Here is a 22,402-nt window from a genome sequence, read left to right on the forward strand (position 1 = left end):
ATCCCTATCAAACTACCACTGGCATTTTTCACAGAACTAGAACAAAAAATTTCACCATTTGTATGGAAACACAAAAGACCCTGAATAGCCAAAACAATCTTGAGAACGAAAAATGGAGCTGGAAGAATCAGGCTCCCAGACTTCAGACTATACTGTAGCTTCAGAGTACAAAGCTACAGTAATCAAGACAGTATGGTACTGGCACAAAAACAGAAATATAGATCAATGGAACAGGATAGAAAGCCCAGATATAAACCCACGCACATATGGTCACCTTATCTTTGATTAAGAAGGCAAGAATATACAGTGGAGAAAAGACAGCCTCTTCAATAAGTGGTGCTAGGAAAACTGGACAGGTAGATGTAAAAGTATGAAATTAGAACACTCCCTAACACCATACACAAAAATAAACTCAAAATGGATTAAAGACCTAAATGTAAGGCCAGACACTATCAAACTCTTAGAGGAAAACGTAGGCAGAATGCTATATGACAAATCACAGCAAGATCCTTTTAGACCCACCTCCTAGAGAAATAGAAATAAAAATAAACAAAAGGGACCTAATGAAACTTCAAAGCTTTTGCACAGCAAAGGAAACCATAAACAAGACAAAAAGACAACCCTCAGAATGGGAGAAAATATTTGCAGATGAAGCAACTGACAAAGGATTAATCTCCAAAATTTACCAGCAGTTCATGCAGCTCAATAACAAAACAACAAGCAACCCAATCCAAAACCGGGCAGAAGACCTAAATAGACATTTCTCCAAAGAAGATATACAGATTGACAACAAAACACATGAAAGAATGCTCAACATCATTAATCATTAGAGAAATGCAAATCAAAACTACAATGAGATATCATCTCACACTGGTCAGAATGGCCATCATCAAAAAATCTAGAAACAATAAATGCTGGAGAGGGTGTGGAGAAAAGGGAACCCTCTTGCACTGTTGGTGGGAATGTAAATTGATACAGCCACTATGGGGAACAGTATGGAGGTTCCTTAAAAAACTGAAATTAGAACTACCATACAACCCAGCAATCTCACTACTGGGCATATACCCTGAGAAAACCATAATTCAAAAAGAGTCATGTACCAAAATGTTCATTGCAGCTCTATTTACAATAGTCAGGAGATGGAAGCAACCTAAGTGTCCATCATCAGATGAATGGATAAAGAAGATGTGGCATATATATCCAATGGAATATTAGCCATAAAAAGAAACGAAATTGAGTTTTTTGTAGTGAGGTGGATGGACCTAGAATCTATCATACAGAGTGAAGTAAGTCAGAAAGAGAAAAACAAATACTGTATGCTAACACGTATATATGGAATCTAAGAAAACAAAAAGGTTATTAAATACCTAGGGGTAAGATGGGAATAAAGACACAGACCTACTAGAGAATGGACTTGAGGATATGGGGAGGGGGAAGGGTAAGCTTTGACAAAGTGAGAGAGTGGCATGGACATATATACACTACCAAACGTAAAATAGATAAATAGTGGAAAGCAGCTGCATAGCACAGGGAAATCAGCTCGGTGGTTTGTGATCACCTAGAGGGGTGGGATAGGGAGGGTGGGAGGGAGGGAGACGCAAGAGATATGGGAACATTTGTATATGTATAACTGATTCACTTTATTATAAAGCAGAAACTAACACACCATTGTAAAGCAATTATACTCCAATAAAGATGTTAAAAAAAACCACAGTGGGACATGATGAAACCAAAGAGGAAATCAGAAAATACCTCAAGACAAATGAAAACGGAAACACAACTTCCTAAGATCTATGAGATGCAGCAAAAGCAGTTCTAAGGGGGAAGTTAGAACCAATACAGGCCTTCCTCAAGAAACAAGAAAAATCTTGAGTAAACATCTTACCACCTAAAAGTATTAGAAAAAGAAGAACAAACAAAGCCCAAAGTCAGGAGAAGGAAGGAAATAATAATAATATAATAAAATAATAGTAATAATAATATAATATAATAATAAACATAATAATCATAGGGGAAATAAATAAAATAGAGATCCAAAAAACAATAGAAAAGATCAATAAAACTAAGAGCTGGTTCTTTAAAAAGATAAATAAAATTCATAAACCTTTAGCCAGAGTCACCAAGAAGAAAAGAGAGGGGATCCAAATAAACAAAATAAGAAATGAAAGAGGAGACATAACAACCAATAACACAGAAATGTAAAAAATCATAAGAGAATACTATGAGCAGTTATATGCCAAGAAATCGGACAACCTAGAAGAAATGAACAAATTTCTAGAAAGATACAGCCTGCCGAGACTGCTTCAAGAAGAAACAGACAATTTGAACGGACTAATCACTACAAGTAAAATTGAATCTGTAATAAAAGAAAAAACTTCCAGCAAACAGCAATCCAGGACCAGATGGCTTCAGAGGGGAATTCTAACAAATATATAAAGAAGAGCTAATACTTATCCCTCTCAAACTATTCCAAAAACTTGAAGAGGAAGGAACACTCACAGATTTATTCTACAAGGCCACCATTACTCTGATACCAAAACCAGACAAGGAAACTACACACACAAAAAAAGAAATTATAGGTCAATATCTTTGATGAATATAGATGCAAAAATCCTCAATGAAATATTAGCAAACTTAATACAACGGTATATAAAAGGGATCAAACACCATGATCAAGTTGGATTTATTCCAGGGTCAAGAGGGTGAATCAACATTCACAAATCAATCAATGTGATGCACATTAACAAAAGGAAGGATAAAAATCAAATGATCATCTCAGTAGATGCAGGAAAAGCATTTGAAAAATTTCAACATCCATTCATGATAAAAATTCTTATCCAAGTGGGTATAGAGGGAACATATCTCAGCATAATTAAGGCCATTATGATAAACCCATAGCCAACATCATACTCAATGGTGAAAAGCTGAAAGACTTCCCACTAAGTTCTGGAACAAGACAAGGATGCCCACTCTTACACTTCTGTTTAACATAGTAATGGAAGTTCTAGCCACAGCAATCAGAGAAGTAAAAGAAGGAAAAGGCATCCAAATTGGAAGGGAAGAAGTAAAACTGTCACTATTTGCAGATGACATGATACTTTATATTGGGAACTCTAAAGTCTCCACCCCCAAATATTAGGACTAATAAATGAATTCAGCAAGGTTGAAGGATACAAGATTACCATACAGAAATCTGTTGCATTTATATACACTAATAATGAAATTTCAGAAACAGAAAGTAAAAAATCACCCTGTTTAAAACCATACCATAAAGAAGAAAATACCAAGAATAAACTTAACCAAGGGGGTGAAACACCTATAATCTGAAAACTATAAAACATCGATGAAAGGAATTGAAGGTAATTCAAAGAAATGGAAAGATATCATCCTGTGCCCTTGGATTGGAAAAATTAATATTGTTAAAATGGCCATAATACATAAAGGAATCTACAGATTTAATGAAATCCCTATAAAAATATCCATGACATTTTTCACAGAATGAGAACAAATAAAAATCCATAGGGAACCACAAAAAACTCCAAATTGCCAAAGTCATCTTGAGAGAAAAGAACAAAGCTGGAGGTATAACCCTCCCAGACTTCAGAATATACTACAAAGCTACAGAAATCAAAACAGCGTGGTACTGGCACAGAAACAGACACATAGATCAAAGGAGCAGAATAGAGAACCAGAAGTGAACCTACACACCTATTGTCAATTACTTTATGACAAAGGAGGTAAGAATATACAATGGAGAAAAGACAGTCTCTTCAGCAAGTGGTACTGGGAAAACTGAACAGCCACATGTAAAACAATGAGATTAGAACATTCCCTCAGACCATGTATATAAGTAAGCTCAAAGTGGTTCAAAGACCTAAATGTAAGACATGACACCATGAAACTCCTAGAAGAGAACATAGGCAGAACACTCTTTGACAAAAATCGTAACAATATGTTTTTGGGTCCGTCTCCTAAGCCAAAGGAAATAAAGCAAAAATAAAGTAATAGGGCCTAATTAAGCTTAAAAAGCTTTTGCACAGCAAAGGAAACTATCAATAACATGAAAATACAACATATGAAAAGGGAGAAAATATTTGCAAATGGTGTGGCTGACAAGAGGTTAATATCCAAAATACACAAACAGCTCATACAACTCAATATCAAAAAAATAAAAAACCCAGTCAACAAATGGGCAGAAGACCTGAATAGAAAGTTTTCCAAAGAAGACATACATATGGCTAACAGGCACATGAAAAGATGCTCAACATTGCTAATTATTAGAGAAATGCAAAACAAAAATGAGATATCACCTCACTTGTCAGAATGGCCATCATCAAAATGTCTACAAATAACAAATGTTGGGGTTTGTTATTATACTATTGGTGGGGTTGTACATTGTTTCCAGCCACTATAGAAAACAGTACGGAGTTTCTTTAAAAAACTAAAAATAGAACTATGATATGATCCAGGAATTTCAGTGCTGGGTATGTATTTGTAGAAAATGAAAACACTAATTTGAAAAGATCCATGTACCTCAATGTTCATAGCAGCACTATCTACAATAGTCAAGATATGGAAGCAACCTAAGTGCCCATCAACAGATGAATGGATACAGATGTGGTTTATATATACAATGGAATACTACTCAGCACCCCACAAAAGAATGGAATTCTGTCATTTGCAACAATGTGATGGACCTTGAGGGTATTATGCTTAGTGAAATACGTCAGTGAGAAAAATCAAATACTCTATTTTATCACTTACATGTGGAATGTGAAAAACAAAACAAATGTATATTTAAAAAACAGAAACAGACTTATAGACATAGAGAACAAACTAGTGGTTACCAGTGTAAAGGGAATAGGGAGGGGTATCAGATTAAGGATACAAAGCACTATGTATAAAATAAATAAGCAACTTTGATATATTGTACAGCAAACAAACAAACAAAAGAAACCTACACTCTGCTAGTGAAGAGCACACACACACTTGCTTATTCCTGAAACAAGGCAGAAAAAAACAGGTTGAAACTGAATGGGACTCTGGCCAGTTTCCTGCAACCACTCTGGCACACAGCCAGCCTGAACCAAGCACCTGTTCTACCCCACTTGCTTCACCATAACAGCTCTACACTAGGGTGAGGGTGGCTGAGGGGAGTGCTCAGATTTGAGGGACTATGCCAGCCCAGACCCCAAATGGCATCTGAATGGGGCAGGGGCAGCAACCTGGCGTTTATGGAGGCACCACATCAGAAGTATTCCAGGATTCCAAGTGGAACTGGGGACATCACAGCCTGAACCCAGGCCCACACCCATGCCAAATGCCTGCTCCAGCCCCTCTTGCTCCAGCACTGTTCCCCTCTGGGGCTAGTGTGATGGTGCTGGGATGGGGGAAAGAACACACTTAGAGGGAATGGAGCCATCTTGGACTTGACCCTCAGTGCTTCTGCTCCAGCAATTTGGGACCTGCCCCCAGCCCCAAGAGCGTGGTATTGGCCACTGAAAAAGGGAGAAGCCCTGGCTCACACATGACTCTAGCTCTCGCTGCTCCATCTGCAGCACCACCTCCTACCAAGGTGATAGCTGCCAGCACACTCTAGGGAAAGACATGACTTGTGCTCAAGTCAGATCTAGCTCTCTCACCAAAGTCACTGGGCACATGCAGACTGTATGGGGATGCTCATACACAAGGACACACCTTCAAGACTGGAAAAGGTAACTGTTTCATCTAATTTCATAGAATAGAGACAGTAAAAGTTAAGAACAATGAGAAGACAGAGGGATTTGTTTCATTGAAAGAACAGGAGAAAACCCCTGAAAAAAAAACAACTAATAAAACAGAAATAAACAATTTACTAGATAAAGAATTCAAATCATTAGTAATAGATAGGCTAACTGAATTAGGGAAAAGAATAGATGAACACAGAATTTTAACAAGGAAATTAAAAAATTTAAAAGGTGAAATGAAAAACACACTAGAAGGAATTAACAGCAGACTAGGTAATACAGAAGAATGAATAAGTGATCTGGAAGATAGAATAATGGAAATCATGCAATCAGAATAGTAAAAAGTAAATTAAAAAAAAATGAGAACAGTTTAAGGGACATTTGGGACAACACAAAGCATACCAACATAAGCATTATAGAGGTCCCAGAAGAAGAGAGAGGGAGAGGGGGCTTAAAAATGTATTTGACGAAGCTATGGCTGAAAATTTATTGAAACTGAAGAAGGAAACCAATATCCAGGTACAAGAAGCATAGAGTGTCCCAAAGAAGATGAACCCAAACAGATGCATACCAAGACATAATAATTAAAATGGCAAAAGTTTAAGATAAAGAATTCTAAAGGCAGCAAGAGAAAATCAAAGAATCATATATAAGGGAATCCCCATAAGGCTATCAGCTGATATTTTGCAGAAAACTTGCAGGCCAGAAGGAAGGACATATATACATATAAAGTTCTAAAAGGGAAAAACCTGCAAGCTAGGATGCTCTCCCAGCAAGATTATCATTTAGAATTGAAGGAGAGATAAAGAACTTCTCAGACAAGCAAAAACTAAAAGAATTGAGCAATACTAAACCTACCCTAAAAGAAATGTTAAAGGGTTTTCTCTAATTGAAAAGGCTATAACAAAAAGTAAATTTCTATGGGAAAGGAACAAATTCCACTAGTAAAGGCAAATATATAATAAAGGCTGAGGATCAACCAAGTAAGTAAGCTAGTACAAAGATTTAAAGAAAAAAATTTAAAATCAAGTATAACTACAATAAACTGTGAAGGGATAAACATGGAGATGTAAAATATGACATTAAAAACACAAAATGTGGGGGAGGGGAGTAAAAAAAGTAGATATTTTAGAATGTGTTTGAAGTTAAATGAGTAACAGTTTTTAAAAAGTAGATACAGTTGTAGGTCAACATATAGGAACCCCTTGGTAACCACAAATTAAAAACCTACAATAGATATATAAAACTAGAGAGAAAGGAACAGAAGCAAACCAATAAAGAAAACCATCAAACTACAAAGGAAGAAACTAAAAGAAGAAGAAAAGAACAGAGAAGTACAAACACAACCAGAATACAACTAACAAAATGGCAATAAGTACATACCTATCAATAATCACTTTAAAGGTCATTGGACTAAATACTCCAATTGAAAGACATAGGGTGGCTGATTGGATGAAAAAAGAAGACCCATCTATATGCTGCTTACAAGAGACTCACTTCGAGTTAGACACACACACAGACTGAAAGTCAGAGGATGGAAAAAGATATTTCATGTAAATGGAAACAAGAAAACAGGGGTAGTAATATTCATATAGGACAAAATAATCTTTAAAACAAAGTCTATAACAAAAGATTAAGGGTATTATATAATGATAAAATGATCAATACAATAAGAGGATATAACACTCTTTATCATATACACACCTAATACAGGAACACCTAAATATATAAAGCAAATATTAACAAACATGAAGGGAGAAATTGACAATAATACAAAAATGGTAGGGGACTTTAACACTTCACTTTTTTTTTTTTTTTTGCAGTACGTGGGCCTCTCACTGTTGTGGCCTCTCCTGTTGTGGAGCACAGGCTCCGGACACGCAGGCTCAGCGGCCATGGCTCACGGGCCTAGCCGCTCTGCGGCATGTGGGATCTTCCCAGGCTGGGGCATGAACCCGTGTCCCCTGCATCGGCAGGCGGACTCTCAACAACTGCGCCACCAGGGAAGCCCAACACTTCACTTATTTTAATGGACAGATCATCCAGAGAGAAAATCAATAAGGAAATGGTGTCTTAAATGACACAATAGAACAGTTAGACTTATCTACAGGACATTCCATCCAAAAGCAGCAGAATACACATTCTTTTCAATTGCACATGGAATGTTCTCCAGGATAGATCACATGCTAGGCCATAAAACAAGTCTCAACAAATTTAAGAAGATAGAAATTATATCAAGCATTTTTTCTGACCACAACAGTATGAAACTAGAAATCAATTACAGGAAGTAAAATGGAAAAACACAAACAGGAGACTAAACAACATGCTACTAAATAACTCAATGGGACATAATTGAAAAAGAGTCATGTACCACAATGTTCATTGCAGCTCTATTTACAATAGCCAGGACATGGAAGCAACCTAAGTGTTCTTCATCGGATGAATGGATAAAGAAGATGTGGCACATATATACAATGGAATATTACTCAGCCATAAAAAGAAACGAAATTGAGTTATTTTTAGTGGGGTGGATGGACCTAGAGTCTGTCATACAGAGTGAAGTAAGTCAGAAAGAGAAAAACAAATACCGTATGCTAACACATATATATGAAATCTAAAAAAAATTTTTTAAAGGTTCTGAAGAACCTAGAGGCAGGACAGGAATAAGGACACAGACATAGAGAATGGACTTAAGCACACGGGGAGTGGGAAGGGTAAGCTGGGATGAAGTGAGAGAGTGGCATGGACATATATACATTACCAAGTGTAAAATAGATAGCTAGTGGGAATCAGCCACATAGCACAGGGAGATCAGCTCAGTGCTTTGTGATCACCTAGAGGGGTGGGATAGGGAGTGTGGGAGGGATACACAAGAGGGAGGAGATATGGGGATATATGTATATGTATAGCTGATTCACTTTGTTATAAAGCAGAAACTAACACACCATTGTAAACAATTATACTCCAATAAAGATGTTAAAAAAAAAAGATGAGACAATGATGAAATCAAAGAGGAAATCAGAAAATACCTCGATACAAATGAAAGTGGAGACACAACATTCCAAAATCTGTGGTATGCAGCAAAGCAGTTCTAAGAGGGAAGTTTACAGTGATACAGGCCTACCTCAAGAAATAAGAAAAATCTCAAACAACTTATATTACCAACTAAAAGAATTAGAAAAAGAGCAAACAAAACTCAAAGTCATCAGAAGGCAGGAAATAATAAAGATCAGAGAGGAAATAAATAAAACAGAGACCAAAAAAACAATAGAAAAGATCAATGAAACCAAGATCTGGTCCTTTGAAAAGATAAAATTGATAAACCTTTAGTGAGGCTCACCAAGAAGAAAAGAGAGAGGACCCAAATAAAATAAGAAATTAAAAAGGAGACATAACAACCAATACCACAGAGATTCAAAAAATCATAAAAGAATACTATGAACAGTTATATGCCAACAAACTGAACAACCTAGAAGAAACAGACACATTTCTAGAAGCATACAATCTTTAAAGACTGAATCAGGAAGAAATAAACAATCTGAGCAGACTGATCACTAATAGTGAAACTGAATTTGTAATTTAAAAAACTCCCAGCTAACCAAAGTCCATGACTGGATGGCTTCACAGGGGAGTTCTACCAAACATACAAAGAAGAGTTAATACATATTCTTCTCAATCTATTCCAAAAATTGAAGAGGAAGGAACACACTGTAGTTAATCCATACTTTCCATAAATATTTTGAGTGACTGCATAAGTAGATGGCTGACTGAATTATATCCCCAACACCTAACACAGTTTTTGGTAAATAACTGCTAATTGAAATGTCCCCAATCTTGAATGATCTCATCCTTATCAAGCCCATGGACTATACAAAAGCTTCTCTCTGGGTTTAGCCTATTATTTCAATGTGTAATAAAGATGTTGGCCTGAATTATAGCTAGGCAGTTGTTACCTCAAATCGGGGTACATCCATTTCAACTTGTCCTCTTAGCAATGGGGTTTGTCTGGGAGTCTCACGGATCATCACACTCCATCTGAAATGAAGTTTAGACAGATATTTAGGGCTCTGTTTCATCACAGGTTGGCACCAATGCTTCACATGTCACGAAAGGGGTCAAAATATTTATGTGATGGGTAGGGATGAGTTGTAGGGGTTGCCCAAGTTATCTCAGGTCACCTGATCTCAAGGTATATCCCAAGAGAGACCTCTGCTTCATGACTTCTCAAGGCCAGTGTGATGGAAGGAATTCCACCACAGAGTTCTCAGAGAGCAGTGCTTCTCAAGCAGTGGTAACTACCAAGATCACCTGAGGTGCTTTTGTAAAATACACATACCAGGGCTCTACCCAAGACCTACTGAATAAGAATATTTGTGGTAGGGCCCAGCTTGGTACCTTGAAAAAGCTCCCCAGGTTATCCTTATGAGCAGCCATAAATCAAATACTATGCCCCCACATAGAAAGTCTTTCTTCTCAGAAGATTGGAGGAGAATACTGTCTCTTCTCTAGGGCACAGATAATCCAGGCCAGTTGTTTATGAGCCCTCTTTTTTTGAGTTTCTTTGAGTACCTGATGAAGCTATAGAATAGTTTCTATACTATCCTAGAATAGAACAGAAAGATGGAAACTTTCCCAAGGAAAAAATATGCTTACATGGATAAATAGTTATGCAATTTGAAGTAGGTTTATAGAACCCTTGAAATTTACCAATGGGTGCTCCTGCTCTAGGATCTTTTAAGTTTGAACAGGGGCTTCAGTGATGTTTAAAGGATACACAGTAGACCCTGGCTTCTTAATAGGCAAAGTCCCCCAAATTTCCTTGCACCGAAGCCAGAAAGGCAATGAAGCTCTGTGAGGGAGTTTAGAACACTCCTGACTGAGATGATGTCACTGGGAGTAACTGGCAAGGGAATGGAAAAGCCACAATGACCTCATCTTTCAGCTACTCACCTGTCTAGAATCCTCACACTAGCTTGCTCCACTCTGTTGAGGATGTTCAGAGGTGATTTGTTTTTGTTCCAGAACGCACCCCAGCCGAGGACACGGGCCAGATCATTACCGGTTCCAAGAGGGATGACTGCCAGCTGACACTGCAAGAACAAAACCGGGCACCCTTTTCAGACAATCCTACCAAGATCCACCCATAAAAGAACCCAGAGGGTGCTTTTTGGGGAAAAAATATGGTCTCAAAGCTAGTGGCAATAAGGGACCTATGATTTTAGGAAGTGTAATAGGAAGATGTTTGAAGTTGAGTGAAATTTTCCCTAAGGAGTTGGGTCCCACTCTTGGCAATACAGAACCTACTCAGTAAGGGGACACGTTGCTGGAATATGACAATATTTGTAGCCATGCTTTTAAAAGAGATTTATAGCCACAAATTTCTATCTAGGCTGGGCCAAAGAGGTAAGGTGCCTTAAGGAGACAAAGCCACTGCAGTCAGAAGAGCAGGGGGCTGCTTAGGGAGAGGGGGGAGAGGTAGAGGAACATTTCTGCTACTCTAGAGACTTAGGGAAGAAACTCAGTGTCCTCAGGAGGGGTAGGGAATTGGGAGTTGAATGCTGCCTGATGCCACTTCTGTTTTTCTTGCTTTCCTCCCCTTCAAATCTTCATTTTGGGGCTTGGGAAATAGAGCACTGCTCATTTTTTTCTGCTAACTTCCTCTTTCTTCCTTCCTACTATTAGATAACCAGAAAATGGTATAGGTGAGCAGGCTTAGATTGGGAATCTACCAGTCAGGTTGACTGTGAAACCAGTAGGAAATGTTCTCCAGGATAGATCAAGTATTTTACAGACAAGGAGAGTAAAGACCAGGGACTTCTTGGGATAAGCAGCGCCACACTGCCAGTCTCTTTAGCAATGGCTAAATTAAGTCAGCTAGGGACTCACCCGTTCGTGTAATCCAAAGGCATCAATCAGAGATAAGACCCAGCTCACGCTGCCGTCTCCACCACAAACCAAAATGCGAAAGCGAACAAAGTTCTTGAACATGCAGAGCCTGGAAGGAAGAGGGGAAAGGGGAGTTATTTCATGAGCTGATGAGTTTTACAACTCTTTCCTACAATGTGCCAGGAGCTAAGGACTGCTGCTTCTGCACCCTGCTATCAGGCTACATGTTTCCTTTCCCTTAACCCCTATCTCTCTGTGTACCTAAGATCATAGGGAATGCTCCCACAGGCAATCCTGGAGATCAGGCCTTGCCTCAACCTACACTCTTCTTTGCCCAACCTTGTTCTGGAAGTTACTAGCTGCCTAGCCTAATCTACTTGCTGAGGTCCAGGAAGAATATCTTGCACAGTTGCCAGTGGGTTCACAGAAACCAGGGCTGAACAGCCAGATGGTCTCTAAATAAAACAGGCCTGTAGTAGAGATGTATCTACTTGCCCCCAAGAAAAAGAGTGAGTGACAGGAATGGTGGAAAATAATATCCATTTGCCTCCTCCTCTGAAGTCAGGAGACATAGTTACCTTTTCCAACTGGAAAAGGTGAAGCAAATCTGAGAGCAGGACATAGGCTTGAAAGGATTTCTGGGAGAGGGCTAAAAGTCCTCCAGCCAGCCAACTCAAGATGCTGTGGAGTTGTGTTTGTGTCCTGACTTGAGAAAATAGACCTTTCCTGCCCAGGTACTAGAACTAATTCCAGGAAGCCTATCCTACTCTAGAATGTGTAGAGGGGGGAGTCCCTTCTGTACCCACAACTACATCCCTTACCCCATGCTTACCCAGCTTCAGGTCCACCCTTCGAAAGGTCAAACACTTGAGACGGGTTAAGGTATTGCTTGAATTTCCGGAGGAAGACGATCCCTTGGTGATCGCCACTTTTGGAGTTGATGAAGATGAGAAGGGGGCATGAACAGGCTGAAGACCAATCAAGATTCCAGAAATCTGGAGATACTACTAATTGGCCTAATAATGCATACAACAGAAAGAAAAGGGAAAAAAAGAAAAGGGCCATTTAGATGGAAGCAAGGCATGACTTAACATCAAATTTTGCAAAGACTTTTTAAAAAACAACTTTATTGAGGTATAATTGATATACAAAGAACTGCATACATTTAATGTGTACAATTTAATGAGTTCAGACATATGCAAACACCCATGATACCATCACCACAATCAAGATAATAGACATCCAACACCTCCCACAGCTTCCCTGTGCCTCTGAGACTGAGGGACAGAGGGGAAGTTAGATGCAAACCAAAGGGGCTTTTATTTAAGAAAACAACAATAGCTGGTCTTTGCCCAGCTGTTGCCAGGTAACCAACATTTTCTGAGCAACTACTATATGCCAATCATCATGCTACATACTGCTAGGGGTCTAGCTCTTGCCCTCAAGCTGGGGAGACAGATTCATACACAGCAGTGTATTGGAACACAAGGAATAAAATAAATTGGTGCCACAACCAAAGATCAATAAAATGTCAAGGGAAAACTGAAGAAGGAGAAGGTTGAGAGCCCAGGAGGAGGATCAGCACACCCAACTTGTCCTCTCTCTGCCTGGGATAGCTCAGTTCTTACACTGAGAAGATACAAGGTCAGGAAAGATGGGGAGAAAAGGCTGCCTTTCAGCCAGGAGCTAATGATAGAACATATCAATGTGGAGTGAAGCAGGGAGCTTTAATCGCTCCTCTAAAGTTCTGGCAGAGCAATCTAAGTTATCATACCAATTATCAGGGGAAACAAGACTATAGGGAAATTGTCTGGACAAGAGAGAGGCTTTTAATAATCCCCAACACTGAAGTTCCCCATAGAGAAGTGGAGTTATAGCAGTCTAAATTGCCATAGCCTGCCAGCTCATACTGGGTCATAGAGCCTGTTGGCAGGGAGACAGGCAGTGAGCAATGGCCTCATAGGAGATGCGAGACAAATTGTGAGCCTCCAAACCTCTGAGCTCGTGGCTTGCCAGGGATGCCCCAGCCAAAATAAATGCAAAGGGAAAAAAGCATGTGGCTTGCTCCTGAATGGTGTGTGCCACAGGGAGAGAGGCAAGTTGAAGTGTCCCATTTGTTGTAACCTGAGTAAAAGGGAGCCTGAAGAGGAAGACTGCTGACTTGAGCAGATTTTATGGCTGTTTTGCCTGGAAAAATCTAAAGCAAGCTTCCTCTATGGGCCAATTTCTACTCACTGGCCAGTGGAGCTTGAAGACCTCCTAAGCCAGCTAGCCTGTCATGCACCAAAACTTCAGGGTTTGCCAGGGCTCATAGCTGCAAGGGGAGTCTGCTATGTCCCTTCAGTAGCATAGCTTGGAAGTAGTTACCCTCCCTGAACATGTTATCCCTTTTCAATATTTTATTTTACAAAATATATGTTAACACAATGGTAGTTAAGACATTCATTCATTCATTCAACATATATGTATTGAGGGCATTCTTTGTGCCTGTCCTTGTTATGTTCCGATATACAGTGATAGACAAGATATAAATGATCTTTGCTCTTGTGGAATTTATATTCTAATGGAACGATGCAGACCATAAATAAATACACAAATAAATATAGAAAATAATGTGATATGAAGAAAAATAAAGCAGGAAAAGGGGAATGGAGACTGATGGGGGTGTTGTTTTAGACAGGTGGCCAGGGATGGCTTCTCTGGTGAGATGACATTTGAATGAAATGAGGTAGTGAGCAATGCAGGTATCTGGGGGAAGAGTTTTTTGGGGGTCAAGAGGAAGAATAAGAACCTACCCAGAGAAGGGAGACTGCCTGGGATGTTTGTGGACAGTGAAGAGAATAGCATGGCTGCTGTGGAGTAAGTGAGGGAGAGAGGTTACAGGGCCCACATAAAATGACAACAAAATGTTAGACGAATCCTGTGAACAAGGTGACAAAAATGGTATTCTGGGCTGGAATATAGTGATATTAGGCAGATTCATAACCAGGTAAATGATCATGTCCACAAGGTTACTTTTGAATAGGCTGATGTTAATTGTAAGGGAATGTCCAGTACTATTCAACAATGTTAACCAATTTAAATAAAAACATGGAAGGCTAGCTTGTCAACTTTGAAGTACCTAAAGCAGGAGGGAGAGCCACTGGATGACAGAATCAAGATTGAAAAATGACCTTAACAGGCAGTAGGGTCAAAGTAAACAAGCTGAAAAGGGGATAAATGTGAAGCTTGGCCTTTAGGCATAAGGACATAAGTTGCAGCAGAACAAGACAATAGGAACTTGGCTTGGCAGCATCAAGCGTGAAAAGGGCTTAGGGGATTTACTTGACTTTAAGCTCCAGATGAGTCAACAGTCTGAAAGAGCTTAAAAAAAAAAAAGGATCGTGCTTCTTTGAGCTAAGTTAATATAATCACAGTGCCCAAAACCAAGGAGCCAAGAGTCCCTCTCAAATTTGTTCAGTTCATACCACAGAAAGATGCTAAATTAGCATAAGGTTGGCTTCCTGTTCCCCTTCCTGTATTTTAGAATCCTCTTTTAAGATACTAACTCATTTAACATGCATAACGCACTTGAGTATAACTTTTATTCCCTATTGGCAGAAAACAAATGATACATGAGGCACAGAGAGGTTAAGTAACTTGTCCAAGGTCACACAGTTAGTAAATGATGGAGTATGCTCCCGGGAGTAGTAGTATCAGCATCATTTCTTGTAAGAAATGGAAATTCTTGTGCCCTACCCAGATCTACTGAATTAAAAGCTCTGGGGCAGGGGCATAGGGCCTAGAAATCTGTGTTTTAAAAAGCCTTCTGGATGATTCTGAGGCATTCTTGTATTTGACAAATACTGCATTATACTGTTTTGCCCCCATATAAATCAGGGATCCTGTCTTAGTCATATCTTATTCTCTACATTGTTATCACTGAGCCTTACATATACGCAGTATTCAGTAAATGTATTAATGAATTCATGTAACAAATCTTGACTGTGAATATACCATGTATTGGGTTTGAGTTAAGTGCTAGTGATAAAAGAGCTCACCGTCTGGAGTGGGAGACATACATGTGACGAACTATAATATAGTGTGTTAAGTGCTCTGAGATATGTGTTCTGGGTTTACAGCAAAGGAAGTAATTTATTTGTCTGGAGAAATGGGGAGGGGCAATTACAGAAGTCTTTAAACAGGAGACAGTGTTTGACGTTGCTCTCACCCTCTAGGATGAGAGAAGAAATTTACCAAGCAGATAGGGTAGGAAAAAGGGAAATTAGAAGACATCAGAAATTAGAGTTTGTTGACTGAATAAATAATGAATGAATGCTAATCAGCAATGGCATGTGCTTCCTCAGAAAGTCATCAAATGGATACCGCCACCTTGGATGCTGGAGAAGGGATTCCCTAGCCTGGCCAGAGGGTTGGACCAGATCATCTTTAATGACCTCATCATCTCTAAGATGGGTGGGACTTCCCAACAGGGAACATTAAAGAGTGTATTTGCCTAGGCCAAGAAGCCAGAAGGAGTCAAGAAGATATGGAGGTTTCAAAAGATACTCCTAAGAAACCACAGGCCAAGTAACACATGATAGAAAGAAGGGCTCTCAAGAGTGACATTCAATTGGATCAAGATTGCAGATGACTAGGATGAAAGGCTAAAAGCTAACTCATGGGGCATTGCATGAGACATTACACAAAAAGAATGGCTTAGCACAGGTGCTTCTAAGCAATAATATGTCATCGGTGGAAAGCAAAAGAAAATAGTAATGCTATCAGTTGACCATCTATAACAAGAATAAGAAATGATATAAGATGGGAAAAAACAAACTAAAAAACCCAACTTCCACAAGAACACAGAACATGTTGGGCCAATTACAAAGGAGAGGTGGCAGCCCCTTAACACCTATTTGGGGGTGATTTATAAGATGCTGAGGCGGCCATCCTTCAGTCTGCCCAAAGACATCTTCCCCAGGTCCCTGTGGGGTTGAGCAAAGTCTCAGATTCAAGACTTCATTGACTTTCATTAGCAGCCTGAGTAGACTTGGCTGACTAGTTTGATACTTTTCCATCTTGCCCCTAGGCCCTTCTTTCTCCTAGCCAGTCAAGTGTCTCTTATATACCAAGTCATCAATCTCATCATCTCTCTAGTCAGCTATCTGGTAAGTGACTCTATGTGGATAAATATTTGAGTAGTTCTGAGAATAATATATGCATGCATCCCTGAGTGAGGGATGTGTGTCTGTGCATGTCATTTTGGGGACATATGAGTATGCTTGCCTGCAGAAAACTGTGTGAGTGGCTCATTCCATGTATCAATGTCTGTCTGTATCTGTGTTGGGGTTGGGAAATGAACTGGAAGAGACTAGAGTGGCTCAGAGTGTATGTACTCGTATGTGCACACACGTACACATGTGCTGTGTCTAGTTCTAAAACTGTTGTAATGGTTACAGGAATCCTTGCCCCCTAGCTAATGCTGGCTTTTCCTTGGCAATGAAGTAGGCAGCAAGCAAAAAAAATTATTTCATGGATTATCTACTGTCTCGAAATCATGTAAAAGCTGAAATCAATTCTGATCACTTGGAAACAATTTTGACAGAGGCTACAAAGAACATGCCCACATACATATACACCATAAGCAATATTCACCATCCCAAAAGTCTAAAGGAAAACATGAGCTGTCTATACACATATGCACACTCGTACTCCCAGAAATGTTTGATTGGTTGACCAGATTAATTTAATTGCAGTCTTTTTCTCTAGGCTTTACATCTTCCCTCCCTCCCCAATGTATTCCCCAATGTATTAAAGTTTAGCTACTCACCATCACCCTTGGGGTCGCTGAGGGCAGTGGGAGGAATGACTGATGATCGATGACTTCCAAACCAGCATTCCTTGGAAAACCGTCTCCTGCAGTCATCATGCACCTGGAACAACAGGAGAAGAAAGAAAAAACTTGAGTGGGGTGAGAAAATGATAAGATAGATCAGCATTTTGTCCCAATTCCAAAATTTAAGTGCTCAGTATTCAAAACTCCCTTTCTGAGATTTGGTGCCATACACATACCCCTGACTCAATCTCTCTTTCCACTCTGAGCCTGCACCATCCCTGAGTGTGACCTCTGAACTCTGTTCCTTTCAAAGGTGGCTTTCAGAAGATACATATCACAGGCACTGCACAGATGCCAGTCCTAGGGCACAATTTTAGTGGCCTACACAATGGGTAGTTTACTTGCAGTATAAGAGTGCAAATCCTGATAACATGTTGTTATGCTTCATTCCTTACAACAACTGTGTGCTGTAGGGAAGACATATTAAGTTTGTTTTAGAAATGAAGAAACCAAAGCTCAGAGAGGTAAAGGATCTTGCTCAAGGTCAAACAACTGGGAAGTGAAAAGGTGGAGACTCTGCTGCCTTCCCCACTAATGGCATATTTCCCAGATTTCTGATATCTTCAAGCATCACTTCCTGGAAAGCTACACAGTTCCTAGAAGACATGAATCTGGCCTAATTATGCAAAACAATTAAAAGAGATCCAGAGGACAATCAGAGTCATCTTCTTTTTTATTACAATATAACTGAGATAAGCATTACACTAATTTCAGGTGTACGGCATAATGATTTGATATTTGTATAAACTGTGAAATGGTCACCATAATAAGTCTAGTTAACATCCATCACTATACATAGTTACATTTTTTTTCCTTGTGATGAGAACTTTTAAGATTTACTCTCTTTTTAAAAAATTTTTAAATTTTATATTAGAGTATAATTGATTAACAATGTTGTGTTAATTTCAGGTATACAGCAAAGTGATTCAGTTATACATATACATGTATCTATTCTTTTTCACATTCTTTTCCCATTTGGGTTATTACAGAATATTTAGCAGAGTTCCCTGTGCTATACTGTAGGTCCTTGTTGGTTATAAGATTTACTTTCTTAAGGAACCCTAACATCATACTAAAGGAATCCATCAAAACACAAGGAAAGAAACCGGGAGGAGTAGACAAGAACAGAGAAGAACTACAAAAACAACCAGCAAACAATGAACAAAATAGCTATAAGTAAATACCTATCAATAATCACTTTAAATTTAAATGAACTAATGCTCCAATCAGAAGATGTAGAGTGGCTGAATGGATACAAAAACAAGGCCGATATATATGCTGCCTGTAAGAAACTCACTTCAGATCTAAAGACACACACAGACTGAAAGTTATAGGATAGAAAAGGGTATTCAATGCAAATGGAAATTAAAAGAAAGCCATGGTAGCAGTACTTATATCAGACAAAATAGACTTTAAAGCAAAGACTGTAACAAAACAAGGAGGGACATTAAGTTATGATAAAGGGGTCAATCTAACAAGACGATATAACATTTGTAAACATTTATGCACTCAACAGAAGAGCACCTAAATATATAAAGCAAATATTAACAGAAATAACTGAAGAAATAGACAGAAATACAATAATAGTAGGGGACTATAATACCCCAGTTACACCAATGGATATATCATCTGACAGAAAATCAATGAAGAAACACTGGCCTTAACACATTAGATGAGATTACCTTAATATATACACCTATAGAACATTCCATCAAAAAGCAGCAGAACACACATTCTTTTCAAGTACACATGGAACATTCTCCAGATACATCACATGTTAGGCCACAAAACAAGTCACATTAAATATAAAAAGATTAAAATCATATTAATCATCTTTTCAGAAAACAACACTATGAAACTAGAAATCAACTACAATAAGAGAACTGGAAAAAACACAAACACATGGAGACTAAACAGCATGATGCTAAACAACCAATGGTCAGTGAAGAAATCAAAGAAGAAATAAAAATATACCTTGAGACAAATGAAAATGGAAACATAACTGTCCAAAATCTATGGGACATAAGGTTAACAGCTGATCTTTCAGCAGAAACTCTGCAAGCCAGAAGGGACTGGCAGGACATATTTAAAGTGATGAAGGAGAAAAACCTACAACCAAGATTACTCTACCCAGCAAGGATCTCATTCAGATTTGATGGAGAAATTAAAACCTGTAGAGACAAGCAAAAGCTGAGACAGTTCAGCACCACCAAACCAGCTTTACAACAAATGCTAAAGGAACTACTCTAGGCAAGAAACACAAGAGAAGGAAAAGACCTACAATAACAAACCCAAAACAATTAAGAATATGGGAAAAGGAACATACATATTGATAATTACCTTAAATGTAAATGGATAAAATGCTCCCACCAAAAGACACAAACTCACTGAATGGATACAAAAACAAGACCTGTATATATGCTGTCTACAAGAGACCCACTTCAGACCTAGAGACACATACAGACTGAAAGTAAGGGGATGGAAAAAGATATTCCATGCAAATGGAAATCAAAAGAAAGCTGGAGTAGCAATTCTCATATCAGACAAAATAGACTTTAAAATAAAGACTATTAGAAGAGACAAAGAAGGACACTACATAATGATCAAGGGATCGATCCAAGAAGAAGATATAACAATTGTAAATATTTATGCACCCAACGTAGGAGCAACTCAATACATAAGGCAAATACTAACAGCCATAAAAGGGGAAATCGACAGTAACACAATCATAGTAGGGGACTTTAACATCTCACTTTCACCAATGGACAGATCATCCAAAATGAAAATAAATAAGGAAACACAAGCTTTAAATGATACATTAAACAAGATGGACTTAATTGATATTTATAGGACATTCCATCCAAAAACAACAGAATACACATTCTTCTCAAGTGCTCATGGAACATTCTCCAGGATAGATCATATCTTGGGTCACAAATCAAGTCTTGGTAAATTTAAGAAAATTGAAATCATATCAAGTATCTTTTTGGACCACAATGCTACGAGACTATATATCAATTACAGGAAAAGATCTGTAAGAAATACAAACACATGGAGGCTAAACAATACACTACTTAATAACCAAGTGATCACTGAAGAAATCAAAGAGGAAATCAAAAAATACCTAGAAACAAATGACAATGGAGGCACGACAACCCAAAACCTATGGGATGCAGCAAAAGCAGTTCTAAGAGGGAAATTTATAACAATACAATCCTAGCTTAAGAAACAGGAAACATCTCAAATAAACAACCTAACCTTGCAACTAAAGCAATGAGAGAAAGAAGAATAAAAACCCCACAAATTTAGCAGAAGCAAAATCTATGGGACAAAGCAAAAATAGTCCTAAGAGGGAAGCTCATACTGATACAGCCCTACCTCAAGAAACAAAAATCTCAAATAAGGAATCTAAATATACATTTAAAGGAACTACAAAAAGAAGAATAAGCAAAGACCAAAGTTAGAAGAAGGAAAAAAATAATAGATCATAGAGGAAATAAATAAAATAGAGACAAAAATACAAGAGATCAATAAACATAACAGTTGGCCTTTTGAAAAGATGAACAAAATCAAGAAACTTATTTAGCCAGCCTCATCAAGAAAAAAAGAGATTACCTAAATAAGTAGAATCAGAAATTAAAGAGGAAAAATTACAACTTGACACCACAGAAATATGAAGGATCATAAGAGACTACTATGAACAATTATATGTCAACAAATTAAACAACCTAGAAGAAATGGAAAAATTTCTAGATCATATAATCTTCCAACACTGAATCATGAAGAAATAGAAAATCTGAATAGACAGATTATTAGTAATGAAATTGAATCAGTAAGCAAAAAACTCCCCCAAAACAAAAGTCAAGGTCCAGATGGCTTCACAGGTGAATTCTACCAAATATTTAAAAATACTTAATATCTATCACTTTCAAATTATTGCAAAAAATGAAGACAAAGGAATACTTCCAAACTCATTCTACAAGGCCACCATTAATGTGATACCAAAACCAGACAAAAACACTGCAAGAAAGAAAATTACAGGCCAATATCTTTGTTAAATATAGATACAAAAATCCTCAACAAAATATTAGCAAATCAAACTTAACAATACATTAAAAGGCTTATACACCATGATCAAGTGGGATTCATTCCAGAGATGTGAGGATGGCTTAACACCCATAAATCAATAAATGTGATATGCCAAACTAACAAAAGGAAGGATAAAAATCACATGATCATCTCAAAAGATTCAGAAAAGCATTTGATAAAATTCAATATCAGTTTATGATAAAAAATTCTTAACAAAGTGGGTACAGAGGGAACATACTTCAACATAATAAAAGGCCATATATGACAAACTCACAGTTAACATTATATTCAATGTGAAAAGCGGAAAGCTTTTTTTTTTTAAGATTAGGAATGAGACAAGGATGCTCACTCTTGCCACTTTCATTCAACATAGTATTGGAGGTTCTAGCCACAGAAATGAGGCAAGAAAAAAAATAAAAGGCATCAAAACCAGAAAGTCGGAAGTAAAACAATCAGTATTTTCAGATGACAGAATACCATATACAGAAAACACCAAACACTCCACCAAAAATCTATTAAAGCTAATGAATGAATTCAGAAACTTGCAGATACAAAATTAATATACAGGACTTCCCTGGTGGCTCAGTGGTTAAGAATCCGCCTGCCAATGCGGGGGACACGGGTTCAAGCTCTGGTCCAAGAAGATCCCACATGCCATGGAGAAACTAAGCCTGTGCACCACAACTACTGAGCCTGAACTCTAGAGCCCATGAGCCACAACTACTGAGCCCTCGTGCCACAACTACTGAAGCCTGCATACCTATAGCCCATACTCCACAACAATAGAAGCCACTGCAATGAGAAGCCTGCGCACCTCAATGAA

General features: G+C 38.3%; 1 protein-coding gene across 1 annotated transcript in view; it reads right to left on the minus strand.

Annotated features, from left to right (window-relative positions):
• DGKK (diacylglycerol kinase kappa) overlaps window positions 1-22,402 on the minus strand; it is a gene marked incomplete at both ends in the record, with an annotated part of 166,838 nt that overhangs the window by 26,074 nt on the left and 118,362 nt on the right. Inside the window, 5 exons of the mRNA XM_082864971.1 lie at window positions 9,680-9,761; window positions 10,677-10,816; window positions 11,613-11,721; window positions 12,445-12,628; window positions 17,425-17,527. Coding sequence (XP_082721097.1) covers window positions 9,680-9,761; window positions 10,677-10,816; window positions 11,613-11,721; window positions 12,445-12,628; window positions 17,425-17,527 — 618 coding nt within the window. The remainder of the gene's footprint in view (window positions 1-9,679; window positions 9,762-10,676; window positions 10,817-11,612; window positions 11,722-12,444; window positions 12,629-17,424; window positions 17,528-22,402) is intronic.

The sequence above is a fragment of the Leucopleurus acutus genome (assembly GCF_964270905.1).
Source record: "Leucopleurus acutus genome assembly, chromosome: X".
NCBI lineage: Eukaryota > Metazoa > Chordata > Mammalia > Artiodactyla > Delphinidae > Leucopleurus > Leucopleurus acutus.